Genomic DNA, 16036 nt, shown 5'->3' with positions numbered 1-16036 from the left:
TGTCATTTGATCCAATATGTAGGTTTGTTAACCACCACCAGTGCAACTTAATTTTGATAAGCTTATGTTAATAATTTTATATACCTATGTATATTGATGCTTGTGCATTTTATGCTTAAATACAGCTAAATAAGGAAGTATAACAGCTATACAAAAACCAAACCCACTGCCATCGAGTCGATTCCAAATCATAGCAACCCGATTTGACAGAATTGCCCCCTAGGGTTTTCCAGGAGTGGCTGGTGGATTCAAACTGCTGACCTTTTAATGGAGCCTGAGCTTTTAACCACTGAGCCACTGGGGCTCCACAATAGCTCTAACCAAAAAAAAAACAAAAAACCAAACCCATTGCTGCTGAGTTGATTCCAACTCATAGTGACCCTACAGGACAGAGTAGAACTGCCCCACGGGGTTTCCAAGGAGCGCCTGGTGGATTTGAACTGCCGACTTCCGGTGAGCAGCCTTAGCTCTTAACCACTACGCCCCCAGGGTTTCCACAGTAGCTCTAGGGAACTATTTATCGTATGCCTTATTTTATAGCTAACACATCACTTTGGCAGTACTGAAATTCTTCATCCTATGTCTGACTGTGTGTGGAATTTTATTCTTTTACCAGGAAGAGGAGGAGTATGAAACTAAGGGAGGACGCCGGAGAACATGGGATGATGATTACGTGCTAAAGCGGCAGTTTTCTGCTCTGGTGCCTGCTTTTGACCCTAGGCCTGGTCGTACTAATGTGCAGCAGACAACCGATCTAGAAATTCCACCCCCAGGTACAGTGTATTTTCTTTTTTTTTTAATTTAATAAGTACCAAATAAGATATATAGAGTTAGATAAATTGCTGCTTATGTATTAGGTTATAAATAAAAAATTTTTTGAAAAACTATACAGCAATCATGAGTCCTTAAAAAAAAAAAACCCGTAGATTTTAAAAGGAGCAAATTACAGTATTTTAGAAAGGGCCATGGATTTTGTGTTTGTGCAGTATTTAAAGCAAGAGCTCATATAAACGTGGGACATTTTGAAATCCTATTTTCTATTGTATTAAAATTGCTAAGTGTTTATTCCTGTTTAACGTTTAATTTGAAAAGCTGTCTGCTGGTTTTAGGTATGACTTGGAGTCAGTCTGCCTAGGTGCAGATCCCAACTCCATCCCTTATGACCCTGTTATCGGGTGTGGTAGGCAGAGTAATGTTACTTGAACAAGACAGAAGGGACTTTGCATATGTGATTAGTTAAAGAGATTGAGGTGGGGAGATTATGCTGGATTACCTGGATGGGCCTGATGTCATCACAGGGATCTTTCTAGGAGGGAAGCAGTAGGGTCAGAATCTGAGAGGAGATGTGTCTGTGGAAGCAGAGGTTGGAGTGATGAGGGGCAGTGAGCTGTGAACTGCGGGCAGCCTCTAGAACCTAGAAGGGGCAAGGAAACAGATTCTTCCATAGAGCCTCCAGAAGGAATGCAGCCCTGGCAACCCATTTTAGATTTCTGACTCTAGAACTGTAAGGTAATAAATCTGTGTTGCTTTTTGTAATTTGTAACAACAGCAATAGTAAACTAATAAATGGGGCAAGTCACCTAAACTATCTAAGCCTAACTTTCCTCACCTTTTACATGGGTAGAAGATGGTTTCTGTTTGGCAAGATGGTTGTAAGGATTAAATGGAAGTGTTCAGCAGGATGCCAAATATGTAGAAACTCCTTAATAAATGTCAACTGTGGTAATCAGTATTCTCATTTAATGAAAACTTAAATGTTGATTAAGTGTAGAATGACTTTTTAGTTGATAGAGATACTTGTGTTAAATGTGAAAGGAGATACACTTTGCAGTGTCACATTCCATGGTAAGGATGGGTATAGACTGAATCAGGATGTTCCCAAGCTTCCTTCAAAAAGAAAAACCTATTCTAGGGAGTACACATAGGCACAAACTTTATGGAGGGCTACTTGGCAATATATTTCATATCTTCTGATAAAATTTATTTCTAGATATTTGTACTTAAAGAAATATTAGCTCTGCACCCAGATTTGTATGTAGTGATGATTGCAGAAGTATTATTTATATTATCAAGAAATTGAAAAAGACCTCAGTTATGTCTAGTAACGGGGATATGGTTCAGCTAAGGCATGACAGATGTCATGCTATGAGTAAGTCATAGTACAGAATGTGATATTTTATATATCATGATGTCAGAAAAAGATTCATGGACTCATAACAAGAGAGTCCCCAGCCAAATATACTTTGAACTTTGTCATATTTGTGTATGTACATGTTTACCTCATGACCCACTCATCTAGTATAAGCAAAAGGTTTACAGATCATTTACCAGAGTGTGCGGTTTTCTCTAGTAGAATTATCGGTAATTTTACTTTTTTTATTTACAAAACTGAAACATTTCTTAAATATTTATGTAATTGGCATGTGTTTCCTACTAAAAATGAGAGATTTATATCATACACATATATTCTGCTCTAGCGCTTTTTTTTTTTTTTAACTTTTATTGTGCTTTAAGTGAAAGTTTACCAATCGAGTCAGTCTCTCATACAAAAATTTATATAAAAACCTTGCTATATACTAATTGCTGTCTCCCTAATGAGACAGCATACTCCTTCCCTCCACACTCTATTTTCATGTCCATTCTGCCAGCTTCTGACCCCCTCTGCCCTCTCATCTCCCTTTCAGATAGGAGATGCCAACATAGTCTCATGTATCTACTCGATCCAAGAAGCTCGCTCTTCACCAATATCATTTTCTATCCCATAGTCCAGTCCAATCCCTGTCTGAAGAGTTGGCTTTGGGAATGGTTCCTGTCTTAGGCTAACAGAAGGTCTAGGGACCATGACCTCTAGAGTCCCTCTAGTCTCAGTCAGACCATTAAGTCTGGTCTTTTTACGAGAATTTGGGGTCTACATCCCACTGCTCTCTTGCTCCCTCAGGGGTTCTCTCTTGGGTTCCCTGTCAGGGCAGTCATTGGTTGTAGCCAGGCACCATCTAGTTCTTCTGGTCTCAGGCCGATGCAGTCTGTGGTTTACGTGGTCCTTTCTGTCTCTTGGGCTCATAATTACCTTGTGTCTTTGGTATTCTTCATTCTCCTTTGCTCCAGATCTGGCACTCTGTCTTTAAGTAATCAAGGTATAGTATTCCCATTTTAAAAAACAAAACTGTTGAGGCTAGGAAACTTTTAAGTAGCTGACATCCTTTAGCAAATATTTGGCAGAGGAGTTTGGATTTCATGTAGTCTTTTCTCCTAATGCAGTGTTCTTTCTGGACCGCTTTTTAAAATGTAATTGTTTTTCAAATGTCTTTTCAAATTTTTAGGAACGCCTCATTCAGAGCTCTTGGAAGAAGTTGAATGTACTCCATCACCTCGATTAGCCCTTACTTTGAAAGTAACAGGCCTTGGAACAACTCGTGAAGTTGAATTACCACTCACCAATTTCAGATCAACCATATTTTACTATGTACAGAAATTGCTTCAATTGTCCTGTAATGGCAATGTGAAATCAGATAAACTCAGGCGTATTTGGGAACCAACATACACGTAAGAGGTTTTAATGTAATGTTTTAAGTAAACATTTGCATAGTATATGAGCCAAGAAGCATTGTAGTGTATATGTTGGATCATAGGAACAAAAAAGATTTGGTTCTTGTTCTCTGGGTATACAGGAATAAACAACAGCATTTTGCCTCCTGATGTAGAATGATCCAGTCTTAGAACTAAAAGGAACTTTACAGATAATTATAGAGAAGAATTTAATTTGAACTCTTTGGAGTTCAAAGAGTATGAAGTACTAAGTATTTCTATTTGTTCTTTGTTTTGGGGTTGGTAGGTTAAGCCTACCTCTCTCTGCTTATGCATCCATTCATTCAAGCAATAATTATTGATGACCTTGGGCAAATTAACATTTTTGTGCCTGCTTTCCTCATCTGTAAAATGGAAGTTACTCTGAGGAATCACTGAATTAATATATGAAAAGTGTTTTTAATATTGTCTGGGACCTAGTAAGAATTCACTGTTATCTGTAATAATAATCATTGTGTTACTTTTGTTAATGTTTTTTTCAGATGTTCTTTTAACATCACTGATAATCTTATATAATGCGCAATAAAAGTGATGTAGGTCCTTCTGAACTGGAACAGGAGGTCATCATGGTATCTTTCTCCCTTCAATTTTAATGAAGTTTAAAAATTGATTTCAACTGCCTTATATGAATATAAGCTCTCCTGTTCATTTAAACACAGAAGCAAACCGCTTCTCATCCCTCCCCCGCTTTTTTTTTTTTTACTAACAACACTTCATTAAGGTTATATATATAATATATTATTTCATATCTTTGAAAGTTCTAGGTTTGATGTTTGCTGCCTTTGCAATAATACTAAATTTATAAATCATAACTTTCTCAGGAATAAGATTTATACTACTTTCCCTATGTTTAAAATATTTTTTTCTCAAAAATTCTCTGAGTTCAATCTTTAATGCAACATATGGCTAATGAATGACATCCATGCCTACAATATTTTTTTAAAGAATTGAAGCCGTATTGCAAATAACCACAAATAATTTGATTTATAAATTAACTTGAATAATATCTTCATGTTTAGAATCATGTACAGAGAAATGAAGGATTCTGACAAAGAAAAGGAAAGTGGAAAGATGGTAAGTTATTTTCGAAAATGAGTCTTACTCTTGGCTATTTGATAAAGAGAGAGAAAAATAAAAACTAACACAATGTTATAATTGAACATGTGAGGGACATATTACTAACGTGGAATTCTTTCATTAGGATTAGATTAAATGCATGACAGTAAAGATACCTCATGTAGTGCATGTGAAATAGATTATAAATGGGAAAGACCAACATTGGGTTTTTCCTGTTTAGGGTTGCTGGTCTATAGAGCATGTGGAACAGTACCTTGGCACTGATGAGTTACCAAAGAATGACTTGATAACCTACCTGCAGAAGAATGCAGACGCCGCTTTCCTGCGCCACTGGAAATTAACTGGCACTAATAAAAGTATTAGGAAAAACAGAAATTGTTCTCAGCTCATAGCTGCATACAAGGTATATATTGGCATCAAAACATTATTTTGACTGGGAATGGCTTTGTGCTTTGTTTTGCAGCTTTTTAAAAGATTCTTAAGGAAGAGGGGATCATTGAAATGTACTAAAAAAATTCAGGTGAATTAACATTGTTCATGTGCCAATGCTAAAATTTCAAATTTGGCTTGTGACATTAGATCGGAGTAGACTTTTACCTATGGCTTATAGTGGTTATACTTTATTTGGGAATTTTAATGTTTTAGATCACATTAATTTTTGGCTTGAGCAATACTATGCTTTTATTTGAAAAGAAGTCAGTTTGCAAAACTCCATCCTTTTCAAAACAATACTAATAGAAAGATATGCTGCTTTTCTTAAAAAATGTGATTAATGGCCAGTTTTGCTAATTGTTTCTACAGGATTTTTGTGAGCATGGCACAAAGTCTGGGTTAAACCAGGGTGCCATTTCTACTCTTCAACATAGTGATATTCTTAATTTGACAAAAGAACAGCCTCAGGCCAAGGCAGGCAACGGGCAGAACTCCTGTGGAGTGGAAGATGTCCTTCAGCTTCTGCGTATTCTGTATATAGTTGCAAGTGACCCTTGTTCAAGAATATCCCAAGAAGGTCTGTGAGAAACCTTGCTCCATTTCTACAGCATTTTTTCAAGCAAGTCTGCTTATAAATTATTAATTTTATTTATTAATTTTACAGAAGGTGATGAGCAGCTTCAGTTTACTTTTCCACCAGATGAATTCACTAGCAAAAAAATCACAACAAAAATATTGCAGCAGATTGAGGTAATGAAACCACATAGTTGAAATCTTCATTTTGTAACTGTTGGACGTTTCAAAGTATTGCCTCTCCTTCCTTTTCTACCTCCTACCATCTCTCTCTTCCTGCTGATTCAGTAATTGCGGCCATCTTGTCCTTTGCATTCATTTGTTTAATTATAAGAATTAACTTTTTTTTTTTTTTTAATAATTGCTTTATAGCATTAAGGACAGTTGTTTTTAATTTGCAGGAACCATTAGCACTGGCAAGTGGGGCTCTGCCAGATTGGTGTGAACAGTTAACCAGCAAATGCCCTTTCCTAATACCGTTTGAAACTAGACAGCTTTATTTCACGTGCACAGCATTTGGTGCATCAAGGTAGGAAGTGTGTCTTTTTATATTTTTAGAATAAGTATTTTTTAATGTTATATAACCTCAAAATATATAAGTATACTGTCAGGTCTGACAGAAGGAATATATTACTTTGTGTTCTTATAAAGCTTTGTTAATTAAAAAAATTTTTTTTTAATCTCCCATTGGATATACACTCCTGGAACAGGGTGGATTGAATCAAATGTTTCTGATTAGCTGGTAGGTGCTATACATTTCTTTAGTTAAACAAATTACGAGCAGCTGAAATTCTCAGTAACACCAAATGGAAATCTGGCAAATAGCTTTGATAACATATCTTCTTTCTGGCCTTTATTTTTCTCTTACCACCATCTGAAGATACTATGTATTTTACTTATTTATTTTTGTTTTCCTGTCTCCCCCTACTAGATGAAAGCTTCATGAAGGCACGGATTTTTGGCTGTTTTGTTTACTGCCGTAGCTACAATGCCTAGAACGATACATGGGGGGGGGGGGGAATTTCTTTTTCATAAATATTTGTTCAATGATTGAGTACCCAGAATAGTCTTTCAAAGTAGATGTAAAACTTACAATTTAAAATATAACTTTTCTTCCCTAGGTTACATTTTTTTTTTTTAACTATTTCTTTTTCTGGTTGTGTTAAGATACAATATATAAAATGTTATTTTAATCATTTCTAACTGGACAATTCAGTAGCATTAACTATCACCACCATCATTTCCCCAAACAGAAACTCTGCACCCATTAAACAATAACTCCGTTCTCACCTGCCTCCATATCCTCATAACCTCTTACCTACTTTCTGTCTCTAGGAATTTGCCTTTTCTAGATATTTCATAAAAGTGGAATCATACAGTGTTTGTCCTTTTGCGTCAGGGTTATTTTACTCAGCAGAATGTTTTCAAAGTTCGCCCATGTCATAGCATGTATCAGAATTTATGGTTGAATAATATTCTGTTGTATGTATATATCACAATTTGTTTATCCATTCGTCTGTTGATAGACCCTTGGGTTGTTTACATCTTTGGTTATTGTGCTGCATTCAACATTGGTGTACAAGTATCTTTGAATCCTTGCTTTCAGTTCTTTTGGGTATATATCTAGGAGTGGAATTGTTGGGTTATAGGGTAGTTCTATGTTTAACCTTTTTGGAAACTGCCAAGCTTTTCCACAGCAGCTGTCTCTGTTTTACATTCCCATCAGCAATAAATACACCAACATTTCAATTTCTCCACATTCTCGCTAACAATTGTTATTTTCTGATTTTTTAATAGCCATCCTTGTGGGTGTGAAATAACTTATTGTGATCTTAATTTGCATTTCCTTAATGACTAATGATGTTGAGCATCTTTTCATGTGCTTCTTGGCTATTTGTATATCTTCTTCAAAGAAATGTCTATTCATGTCCCTTGCTCATTTTTTTAATTGAGTTTATTTATTTTTTAGTTTTAGGAGTTCTTTATGTATTCTGGTTATTAAACCGTATCCGATACATGATTTCCAGTTTTTCCTCCCTAAGTTACATTTTTCAAAGCACTGTACTATTTACAAAGCATTTCTACATATCTTGCTGTTTGAGCCTCCCTACAGACTTGTGATAAATGGCATTGGATATGATTTCTACTTTACAGATAAGGAAATTGATTTTCAAAGTATTTTGCTGATTTTCCTGAGATCACCAAAAAATAGTAGCACACATGAGACTAGAACCCTCATCTTATTCCTGGTTTCAGGGTTCTTTCTCTGAAAAGGAAAGTGTTTTAAAATCACAACCATTTTGATGGTGACTTTCAGTTTATATCATAATCATAAAGATAGCTTAACCATTTTTTAGTTTTCTCTGATAGGAGATGCTTGTCTGTATTTTTATGTATTAATGTGGGGCTTGTACCACAGAGCTTTATTATGATCTATTAATTGCTAAAATACAGACTCAGTACTTCCTCGGTTTGTTTAAGGCAGATTATGATAAAAGCAGTTTCATATATTTTTACTGAACAGGAAGGAATAATTTGTACAATAAAAAAATTACTATCACCTGATAAAATATTATCTTTTTAAAATTTCAATTAAATCTTTCAGTTCTTTTGCTGGTTTAGTAGTACATTAAATTGTTAATGTATGCTATTCCTACATAGATATTTTTCTGTTTCAGAGCAATAGTGTGGTTACAAAATCGACGTGAAGCCACTGTGGAACGAACAAGGACCACAAGCAGTGTGAGGCGAGATGATCCTGGAGAGTTTCGAGTGGGTCGTCTCAAACACGAAAGAGTAAAAGTTCCACGTGGTGAATCACTGATGGAATGGGCTGAGAATGTCATGCAAATACATGCTGATCGGAAATCAGTACTTGAGGTACTTCATATAAAATGAAATTTCTTCAGGGAACAGGAATGGTGAGGACTAGCCAATCTGTTGTCTTCCACTACGTAGAAACTGCAGTAGATGGAAGTGAAGAGGGATCTCCCTGCCCTCTATGCAGAGGCCTTCTCTGGCAGAGCATCTTTCATAAGAGGATATCATCCTGCCTCCTCAAGGGCCAGGGGCTTGTGCTCTTAATGAGCAAGAAAGAACATCTGCACTCTTGAGGTGGGAAGATAACTTAGTGTATTTGAAGGATACTTCCTGTTTCTTAACAAAGCCTAGACTGAATAATAATTGCTTTTTATTCTCTAAATCTTACTCTTATATTAAGCTATGCTATTAGATATCTGCATTTTAGGGGGACACACTGTTTTATCCTTTCATAGTGTTTCACTTAACTCTTTAGTTACTATTGGTTTAATGGTATACCAGCCACTTTTTATGCCTGTGAGATAAGGCTTACAAGCATAATTGTGGCTTTCCTGTGTGATAGTTAGGGAGCCCAGATGGGTTGGTTTTGGTTTTTCTGTGTCATTTGGAAAACCGGAGGTTCCTCATGTAATCTAATGGAAAGGCGCCTGCAATAAGTTCTATATTTAGTTCTTATTGGTATATTGTCATACCACAGATTGATGGTGCCAGAGTGCTACTTGCCTTATTGGTGGCTTGTATTACCAGATCATATTTCTCAAAATCCATTATTACTAGCCAAAAAATTTAATCACACTCAGTAAGCATGCATTCCAATACTGAAAAAACATGCCATCAAAAAAAAATTTTTTTTAATAAAAATTTGGTAACAAAAGGGTTGAAATTGTGCTTGGTTTTATATCACTGGTCTAAGAGACGTAGCAAGTGGCAGTTTAAAATTCAGTATATTTACTCTGGAGATGTTATCGTGGACATTGTTGATTATATCCCATATACAGGGTATTCCTTATATGAGGAACGGTGGAGGAAATACTTTCCTATCACAGATTTGAACCATCTGGTGCTCTTTTGGATCACAGACAGGCTGTTTCCTTTTTTGCTTTGGCATCTAGGAAATTCAAAGCCAAATACAGTACATCTCTAGAAGATGTACAAAGCTTTATGATTTTCACTTTATATACAAACTTTGTTGCCTTCATCTTATTGTTCCTACCGTTATATTCTTCCAACCCAGATAATCCTGTTGTTTTTTAATTTTTTTAACCATGCACTATCCCTATATGTTTTTGTAAGCTGCCTCAAATCATTTTTGGAACAAGTAGAGTATGGATAAAACCCTTTAAAGTGATTGCCTAAAGTCACAGGTAAGTGGAAGAGTGTAGGCTTTGGTGTCACACAGACACAGGTACCAATCTGGACACCATCATTTTCTTAAGCAAGTGTTTTAACCTCTTTATCTGAGTTTTGGTTTCCTTTGGTGTCACAAGGAGATAATACTTTGTTATACAGAGTTGTTACGAGAAGTAAATAATATATGAATAATGCTCAGCACAGTTCTGAAGTGTGTAATAATGTACAACAACTGTTTGCTTCTCTTTGGAAAAACTAGAATAAAAATCCCATTTTGCTTTTAATACACTATAGTGCCACATTTTTTTTTTTAAGTATATTACTGGATAAGATATGACAAATTTAGCAAGAATTGGATGATGATTTCTTTATTCGTATTTTAGGTTGAATTTTTAGGAGAAGAAGGAACTGGCTTAGGACCGACATTAGAGTTTTATGCTCTGGTGGCAGCAGAATTCCAGAGAACTGACTTGGGAGCTTGGCTTTGTGATGATAACTTTCCTGATGATGAATCTCGTCACGTAAGATCGATTTTCAATGTTGCGATTTGAGTGTGACTCTACTATTGGAGGGTGTTAAAAATAGGCTGTGTTTTTAGTATAAAAGCCAGGTTTTCGGACTCTACTTTCATTATTGAATAGTCTTGATATCTTAAAAATATTTCTAAAAAGAATAAAATTAGCCACTGCAAACTATCTGATAAAATGCATATACAAATACATTTGAACAGCTAAATTCACGAATTTTTAATGTTTATGGACTTTTCCCCCTTTGAATACGATAACGATAGGCTTAGTTACTTTGTATTTATATCTTTTTGTATAATTTTGTTTCCATTTCTCACCTTTTAAAAAAAATAGGTTGATCTTGGAGGTGGAGTGAAGCCTCCAGGATACTATGTGCAGAGATCATGTGGACTGTTCACGGCACCGTTTCCACAAGATAGTGACGAGCTTGAAAGGATCACGAAACTCTTTCATTTTCTTGGAATTTTCTTGGCCAAATGTATTCAAGACAATAGACTTGTGGACTTACCTATTTCTAAACCTTTCTTTAAACTTATGTGTATGGGTGACATTAAAAGTAATATGAGTAAACTAATTTATGAGTCACGAGGTGATAGAGACTTACACTGTACTGAAAGTCAATCTGAAGCTTCTACAGAAGAAGGCCACGATTCACTTTCAGTAGGAAGCTTTGAAGAGGATTCAAAATCAGAGTTTATTCTTGATCCCCCCAAACCCAAACCGCCAGCTTGGTTTAATGGAATTTTAAATTGGGAAGACTTTGAACTAGTAAACCCGCACAGAGCTAGATTTTTAAAAGAAATTAAAGACCTTGCTATCAAGAGGCGCCAGATTTTAAGCAACAAAGATCTTTCTGAAGATGAGAAGAACACAAAATTACAGGAACTAGTGCTGAAGAATCCATCAGGTTCTGGGCCTCCACTTAGCATAGAGGACTTAGGGTAAGGTTTATCTATATGTGGTCTAATGTAATGGATGGGTAAGTTGTAAAGCTTTTGTTTCTTCCCCACTAATTTGTAGTATGTGAGTAAACACTGCTTTAAGAACTGTAATATACTGTAGGAAGTGTTCCTTATCTATTTGGACCCTTGATTGTTAATATTATAATGGGAATACTGAGACTGTCAGAATATATTGTCCTCAAATCCTCCGGAAGATTGATTTATCAAGTGTGATAAGTGTATATATCTTGTGTAAAAAGTGCAGAGCCAACAGTATTTTGCCACATTCATTAGGCAATATAACCTAATTGGCAAAGCTCAAAAATTGTATGTAAGCCTTATCCCCAGTGGGGATGCTCCAGGCTTTTGAGTTAATTGCAAGGCTTTTTTTTTTTTTTTAATATGTGCTGATATGTTGAGAAGCTGTGCTTGGTAAATGGTTATATATTATAGGTTTGTTTTGTGTTTTGGGACACATGAATAACTTTAATGAAGCAATAGTTTCTTACTTCAAAAAAAGATCTTGTAAAATTGTTGCTACCATAATTCACTGCTAAAATCTTTGTGCAGTGAAAGGAAAGTGAGATATGGAAAGGCGGTGGGTTCATGAAGGTTGCCAGCAGTCTTTGCAAAGCCAGACAGGTTTGGTATTACGTTGGCTTAATAGTTTTCACGCATAGGGTTTTGCATTAAAAAGGCCTCATACTTACATTTAAGCTGGTGTACTGATTTTGTTGTTGAGGAAGGGGGGCTTACTGTTTTCGCAGCAGGGTTTTAAAATTTAGATACTAGTAGTAGCTGAATGGCAGTGAATCTAACCCTTTTTCTGTTCCCTCAGTTTAAATTTCCAGTTCTGCCCTTCCTCGAGAATATATGGTTTTACAGCTGTGGATCTCAAACCAAGTGGTGAAGATGAGGTAAAGACTTTGCTTTTGATATAGTTGTAAGTTCAGAAACATTCTCTTAACAAGGCCAGTTGTACTAGGTGCTACTGAAATATTCCTGGATATTAACAATAATATTGGCAATTTTTTTGCAGATGATAACCATGGATAATGCAGAAGAGTATGTGGATTTGATGTTTGACTTTTGTATGCATACGGGTATTCAGAAACAGATGGAAGCCTTCAGAGGTAATTAAAAAGGATCTTTAGCTTAATCCATTTCCTTTTACTTTGAGACAAAATGAAAATAAGGCATTGTGGTCAGGAGTTGCTGATAATACTGTATTTATACAGTTGTTGATAACCTCTAGACTTGCCACATTTTTTGTTTTCTAAGTACTTACTAAGTACTAAGTATGCAAATAACACGTACGTTATGTTTTTCTGCAAACTATACAACCCCCTCACACATTATTTTCCTAGGCGTGTTGTTTATGTTATATATGCGGGCGTGTTATTTGCAGAAATACAGTAGCTAGGTTCCGCAGGGTACTCAATAGGTTGGAACGTTCTCAGGTGGAGCACATGTACACTCTCAGCTTGCTTATCCTGATTTCTGCATCAGGTTGCATACTAATGACCTTATAAGATCAGGATGAGTTAACTGATTATAGAACCTGAGTTCTTTAGGTAAAGTTGAGAGCAAAGTATTTCAGACTGTCACTTAATAGTTCTGAAAATGAGAACACAACTTTGGCTGACTTGTATGACACAAAGAGCTGGTGGGCTCCAGGTTGGGTAAGTATAAGAATTTGGCTTTTAGGACCGTAGTGACTAGATAGTCTCATCCTTCACATTTGTGATGTTAAGCAGAGACTGTGGTACTTAAAACCCTTGCGCCCGTTTTATTTCAAGTTATTTTAACTTGTATATTCATCTTCTCTCCATTTAGTTGATAATCAGTACTTTGATTTGAACTTTGGTATTTTTTGAATCCTAACTTGGAAACTGAGTTGTCGTTTTTGTTTTTTTGTTCTGTTTACAATGTAGATGGTTTCAATAAAGTTTTTCCAATGGAGAAATTAAGTTCCTTTAGCCATGAAGAAGTTCAAATGATTCTTTGTGGAAACCAGTCACCATCCTGGGCAGCTGAGGATATTATCAATTACACGGAACCTAAGCTTGGATATACACGTGACAGGTATGTGTTGATAATTTCTAAGAACAAAATTGTTTAAATCCCAAAATCAAATGAGATTCTCTAAAGAACTATAACTCAGTGAATTACATTCATGAAATAAATGACAAAGCAGACAGGTCTCACAGTTACCAACATGCAGATGATGCTGTCCATTGATGATGTGAGAGTACCCAAAAAGATAAACTGAATTCTTGGCTAATGTTCATATTACTTTCACAATTTGATTTACTTGTTCACTATTTTAAAAAGAGAGTACATTAGGCTGTATTGCTTTTATTTACCTTTTATTTTCAAATAATCTCAAACAGGAAAGTTAAAAGAAGAGTTGAAATAATTCCCATATATCCTTTATCAGTATTTAACATTTTGCAACATTTCCTTTAGGATATTCTGTCTACATTATGTATACAAACACATAATTTATGTACGTATATATGTATATGGAGCCCTGGTGGCACAGTGGTTAAGAGCTACAGCTCCTAACCAAAAGGCTGGCAATTCGAATCCACCAGCTGCTTCCTGGAAACCCTGTGGGGCAGTTCTGCTCTCCTGTCAGTCGCTGTGAGTCAGAATTGACTTGACGGCAATAGGTTTGGTTTTGGTTGTGTGTATACACACACACACATATACTGCTTTTTCCTGAACCATTTGAGGATATTTTGATCATCATTTCCCTTTATTTTGTAATTCTTTAGTGTACGTTTCCTGAGAACATGGATATTCTTGCATGTATCCATACTATCCAATTCATGGTGCCATGCTGTTGTTGTTTGCCGCTGAGTCAGTTCCAACTCATAGTGACCCAGTGTGATGAGGAGAACTGTCTCATAGGGTTTTACAGGCCGTAAATCTTACAGGAGCAGATCTCCAGGTCTTTTCTTCAGAGGAGCAGCTGGTGGGTACCAGAAGCTGCTAACAAACAAATCAAAACCTTTTGATTGCACCCATATTAGCTAATCTGTATTCCAGTTTTGTGTGTTGTTTCAGTAATGTTCTTAATAGCATTTTTGCTTCTGGTACCAAAAAGCTGGCATTTAGCTGTGATGTATTTTTAATCTGAAACAGTTTTTCAGCTGTTCTTTGTCTTTCATACCACTGATGTATTTGAAGACTATACTACTTTTTAAAAAATGTCCCCAAATTAATGTGAATGAGGCAAGGAAATGTCTTTTTATAGTTGGCGGTCAGTTTTACGTACACCTTAAAATTAAGAGCATCATGAGTTATTTTAAACTTTAACATGGTCTATATACCTCTCTTTAAATAAACTTTTTCTGAAGTATGAGAAAAATACACAAATTATTTGTACAACTTAGAGAATTTTCACAAAATGAACACCTGTATAACTGGTACCCAGAGTAAGAAGTAACTCCAGCGGCCCCTTCCCGACCATACTGTTTTCTAGTCATTAAATCACAATCTATTGATTTATTTTGCTTGTTTTTATTAAACTCTAATAAATGAAATCATGTAATGTATGTCCTTTAGGATTTGGATTTTTTAATGTTACGATTATGAAATTCATCCATGTTGCGGCATATAGCAGTAGCTCACTTCCTGGATACACAGTGTTCCATTACACAGGTGTACACAGTCTGTTTAACCATTCCATTATGATGAAGGTGGACTCTTTCAGGTGCTGTTTGGTAACTTAGTTATATTTGGATTAATTATGCAAGTACACCTTGAGCTGTCTTGATTTCCTGGCTTCATTGCGAGTTTGATCCTTTACTCCATCATTGTTTCTGATCTTACCACTTAGAAATACAACAGAGTCTTTGAAAATTTTTTTCCTTTTTTAGTAGTCACTATTTAAAAATGTTTTTCAAAGTGTCTTGTATCACTCCCTTTCATCCTTATGTAAGAGTCTGTGTAGAGTGGTATTTTTCTGACACGTGGGTATAGTTGTTTGGATTATTGCAAGTGTACAAAGTAATAGTTGCTTTTTCCTTTAAATCTGCTGTCAAATCAGCATACTGTATTTTTATTCTTTTAGCCCTGGTTTCCTAAGGTTTGTGAGAGTTTTGTGTGGCATGTCTTCAGATGAAAGGAAAGCATTCCTACAGTTTACTACTGGCTGTTCAACTCTGCCCCCAGGCGGACTGGCTAATCTACATCCCCGGCTCACCGTTGTGCGCAAGGTACAAACTCTCTAGCTAACGGGGAATCCAAATGGAATTTGGTTACTTCAGGATTGAAAGAAAGATTTAAACTCATGATCTTCTATTATTTTCATTTTTCTTTTCATAGGTTGATGCTACTGACGCGAGCTACCCGTCAGTGAATACTTGTGTGCATTATCTTAAGTTGCCGGAGTATTCTTCCGAGGAGATCATGAGAGAGCGCCTGCTAGCTGCTACAATGGAGAAAGGTTTTCATCTCAATTGATCTTTGCAGTGCAATGGGAGACACCAGAGACTTTTAAATACTAGTGAAGCCTTTCGTGTTTGTGTGCTGAGAAGTATATGATCCTCCACGCTGATGACACCTGCCTTTTTTTCCACCTTTAAGGCTTTAAGAACATGTGGATTAAGTTTGTTAGCTGCTAATGACAAAACAAATCCTTTATCCAGCCAGCAAGTATATAGCACAGGACACTGTGTGTTGTTACAAGGGCTTATGTGACTGGAATATGGTGGTCCTATT

General features: G+C 36.0%; 1 protein-coding gene across 4 annotated transcripts in view; it reads left to right on the top strand.

Annotated features, from left to right (window-relative positions):
• HECTD1 (HECT domain E3 ubiquitin protein ligase 1) overlaps nucleotides 1–15905 on the top strand; it is a 96419-nt gene extending 80514 nt beyond the window's left edge. For 3 of the 4 annotated variants that reach the window (XM_010588571.3, XM_023546072.2, XM_003408718.4), the window contains exons 29-43: nucleotides 617–773; nucleotides 3321–3543; nucleotides 4605–4659; nucleotides 4883–5065; nucleotides 5464–5671; nucleotides 5759–5844; nucleotides 6069–6196; nucleotides 8346–8547; nucleotides 10221–10358; nucleotides 10698–11305; nucleotides 12144–12222; nucleotides 12345–12438; nucleotides 13240–13390; nucleotides 15387–15531; nucleotides 15641–15905. In XM_010588571.3, the coding sequence (XP_010586873.1) occupies nucleotides 617–773; nucleotides 3321–3543; nucleotides 4605–4659; nucleotides 4883–5065; nucleotides 5464–5671; nucleotides 5759–5844; nucleotides 6069–6196; nucleotides 8346–8547; nucleotides 10221–10358; nucleotides 10698–11305; nucleotides 12144–12222; nucleotides 12345–12438; nucleotides 13240–13390; nucleotides 15387–15531; nucleotides 15641–15778 (2595 nt within the window). In that variant the 3' untranslated portion in view covers nucleotides 15779–15905. The remainder of the gene's footprint in view (nucleotides 1–616; nucleotides 774–3320; nucleotides 3544–4604; nucleotides 4660–4882; nucleotides 5066–5463; nucleotides 5672–5758; nucleotides 5845–6068; nucleotides 6197–8345; nucleotides 8548–10220; nucleotides 10359–10697; nucleotides 11306–12143; nucleotides 12223–12344; nucleotides 12439–13239; nucleotides 13391–15386; nucleotides 15532–15640) is intronic. The other variant, XM_010588572.3, reaches the window with a different exon arrangement.
• The last annotated feature ends 131 nt before the right edge of the window (nucleotides 15906–16036 follow it).

Source organism: Loxodonta africana, chromosome 10, assembly GCF_030014295.1.
Source record: "Loxodonta africana isolate mLoxAfr1 chromosome 10, mLoxAfr1.hap2, whole genome shotgun sequence".
NCBI classification, from domain to species: domain Eukaryota; kingdom Metazoa; phylum Chordata; class Mammalia; order Proboscidea; family Elephantidae; genus Loxodonta; species Loxodonta africana.
This window is presented reverse-complemented; position numbering and strand designations above follow the sequence as displayed.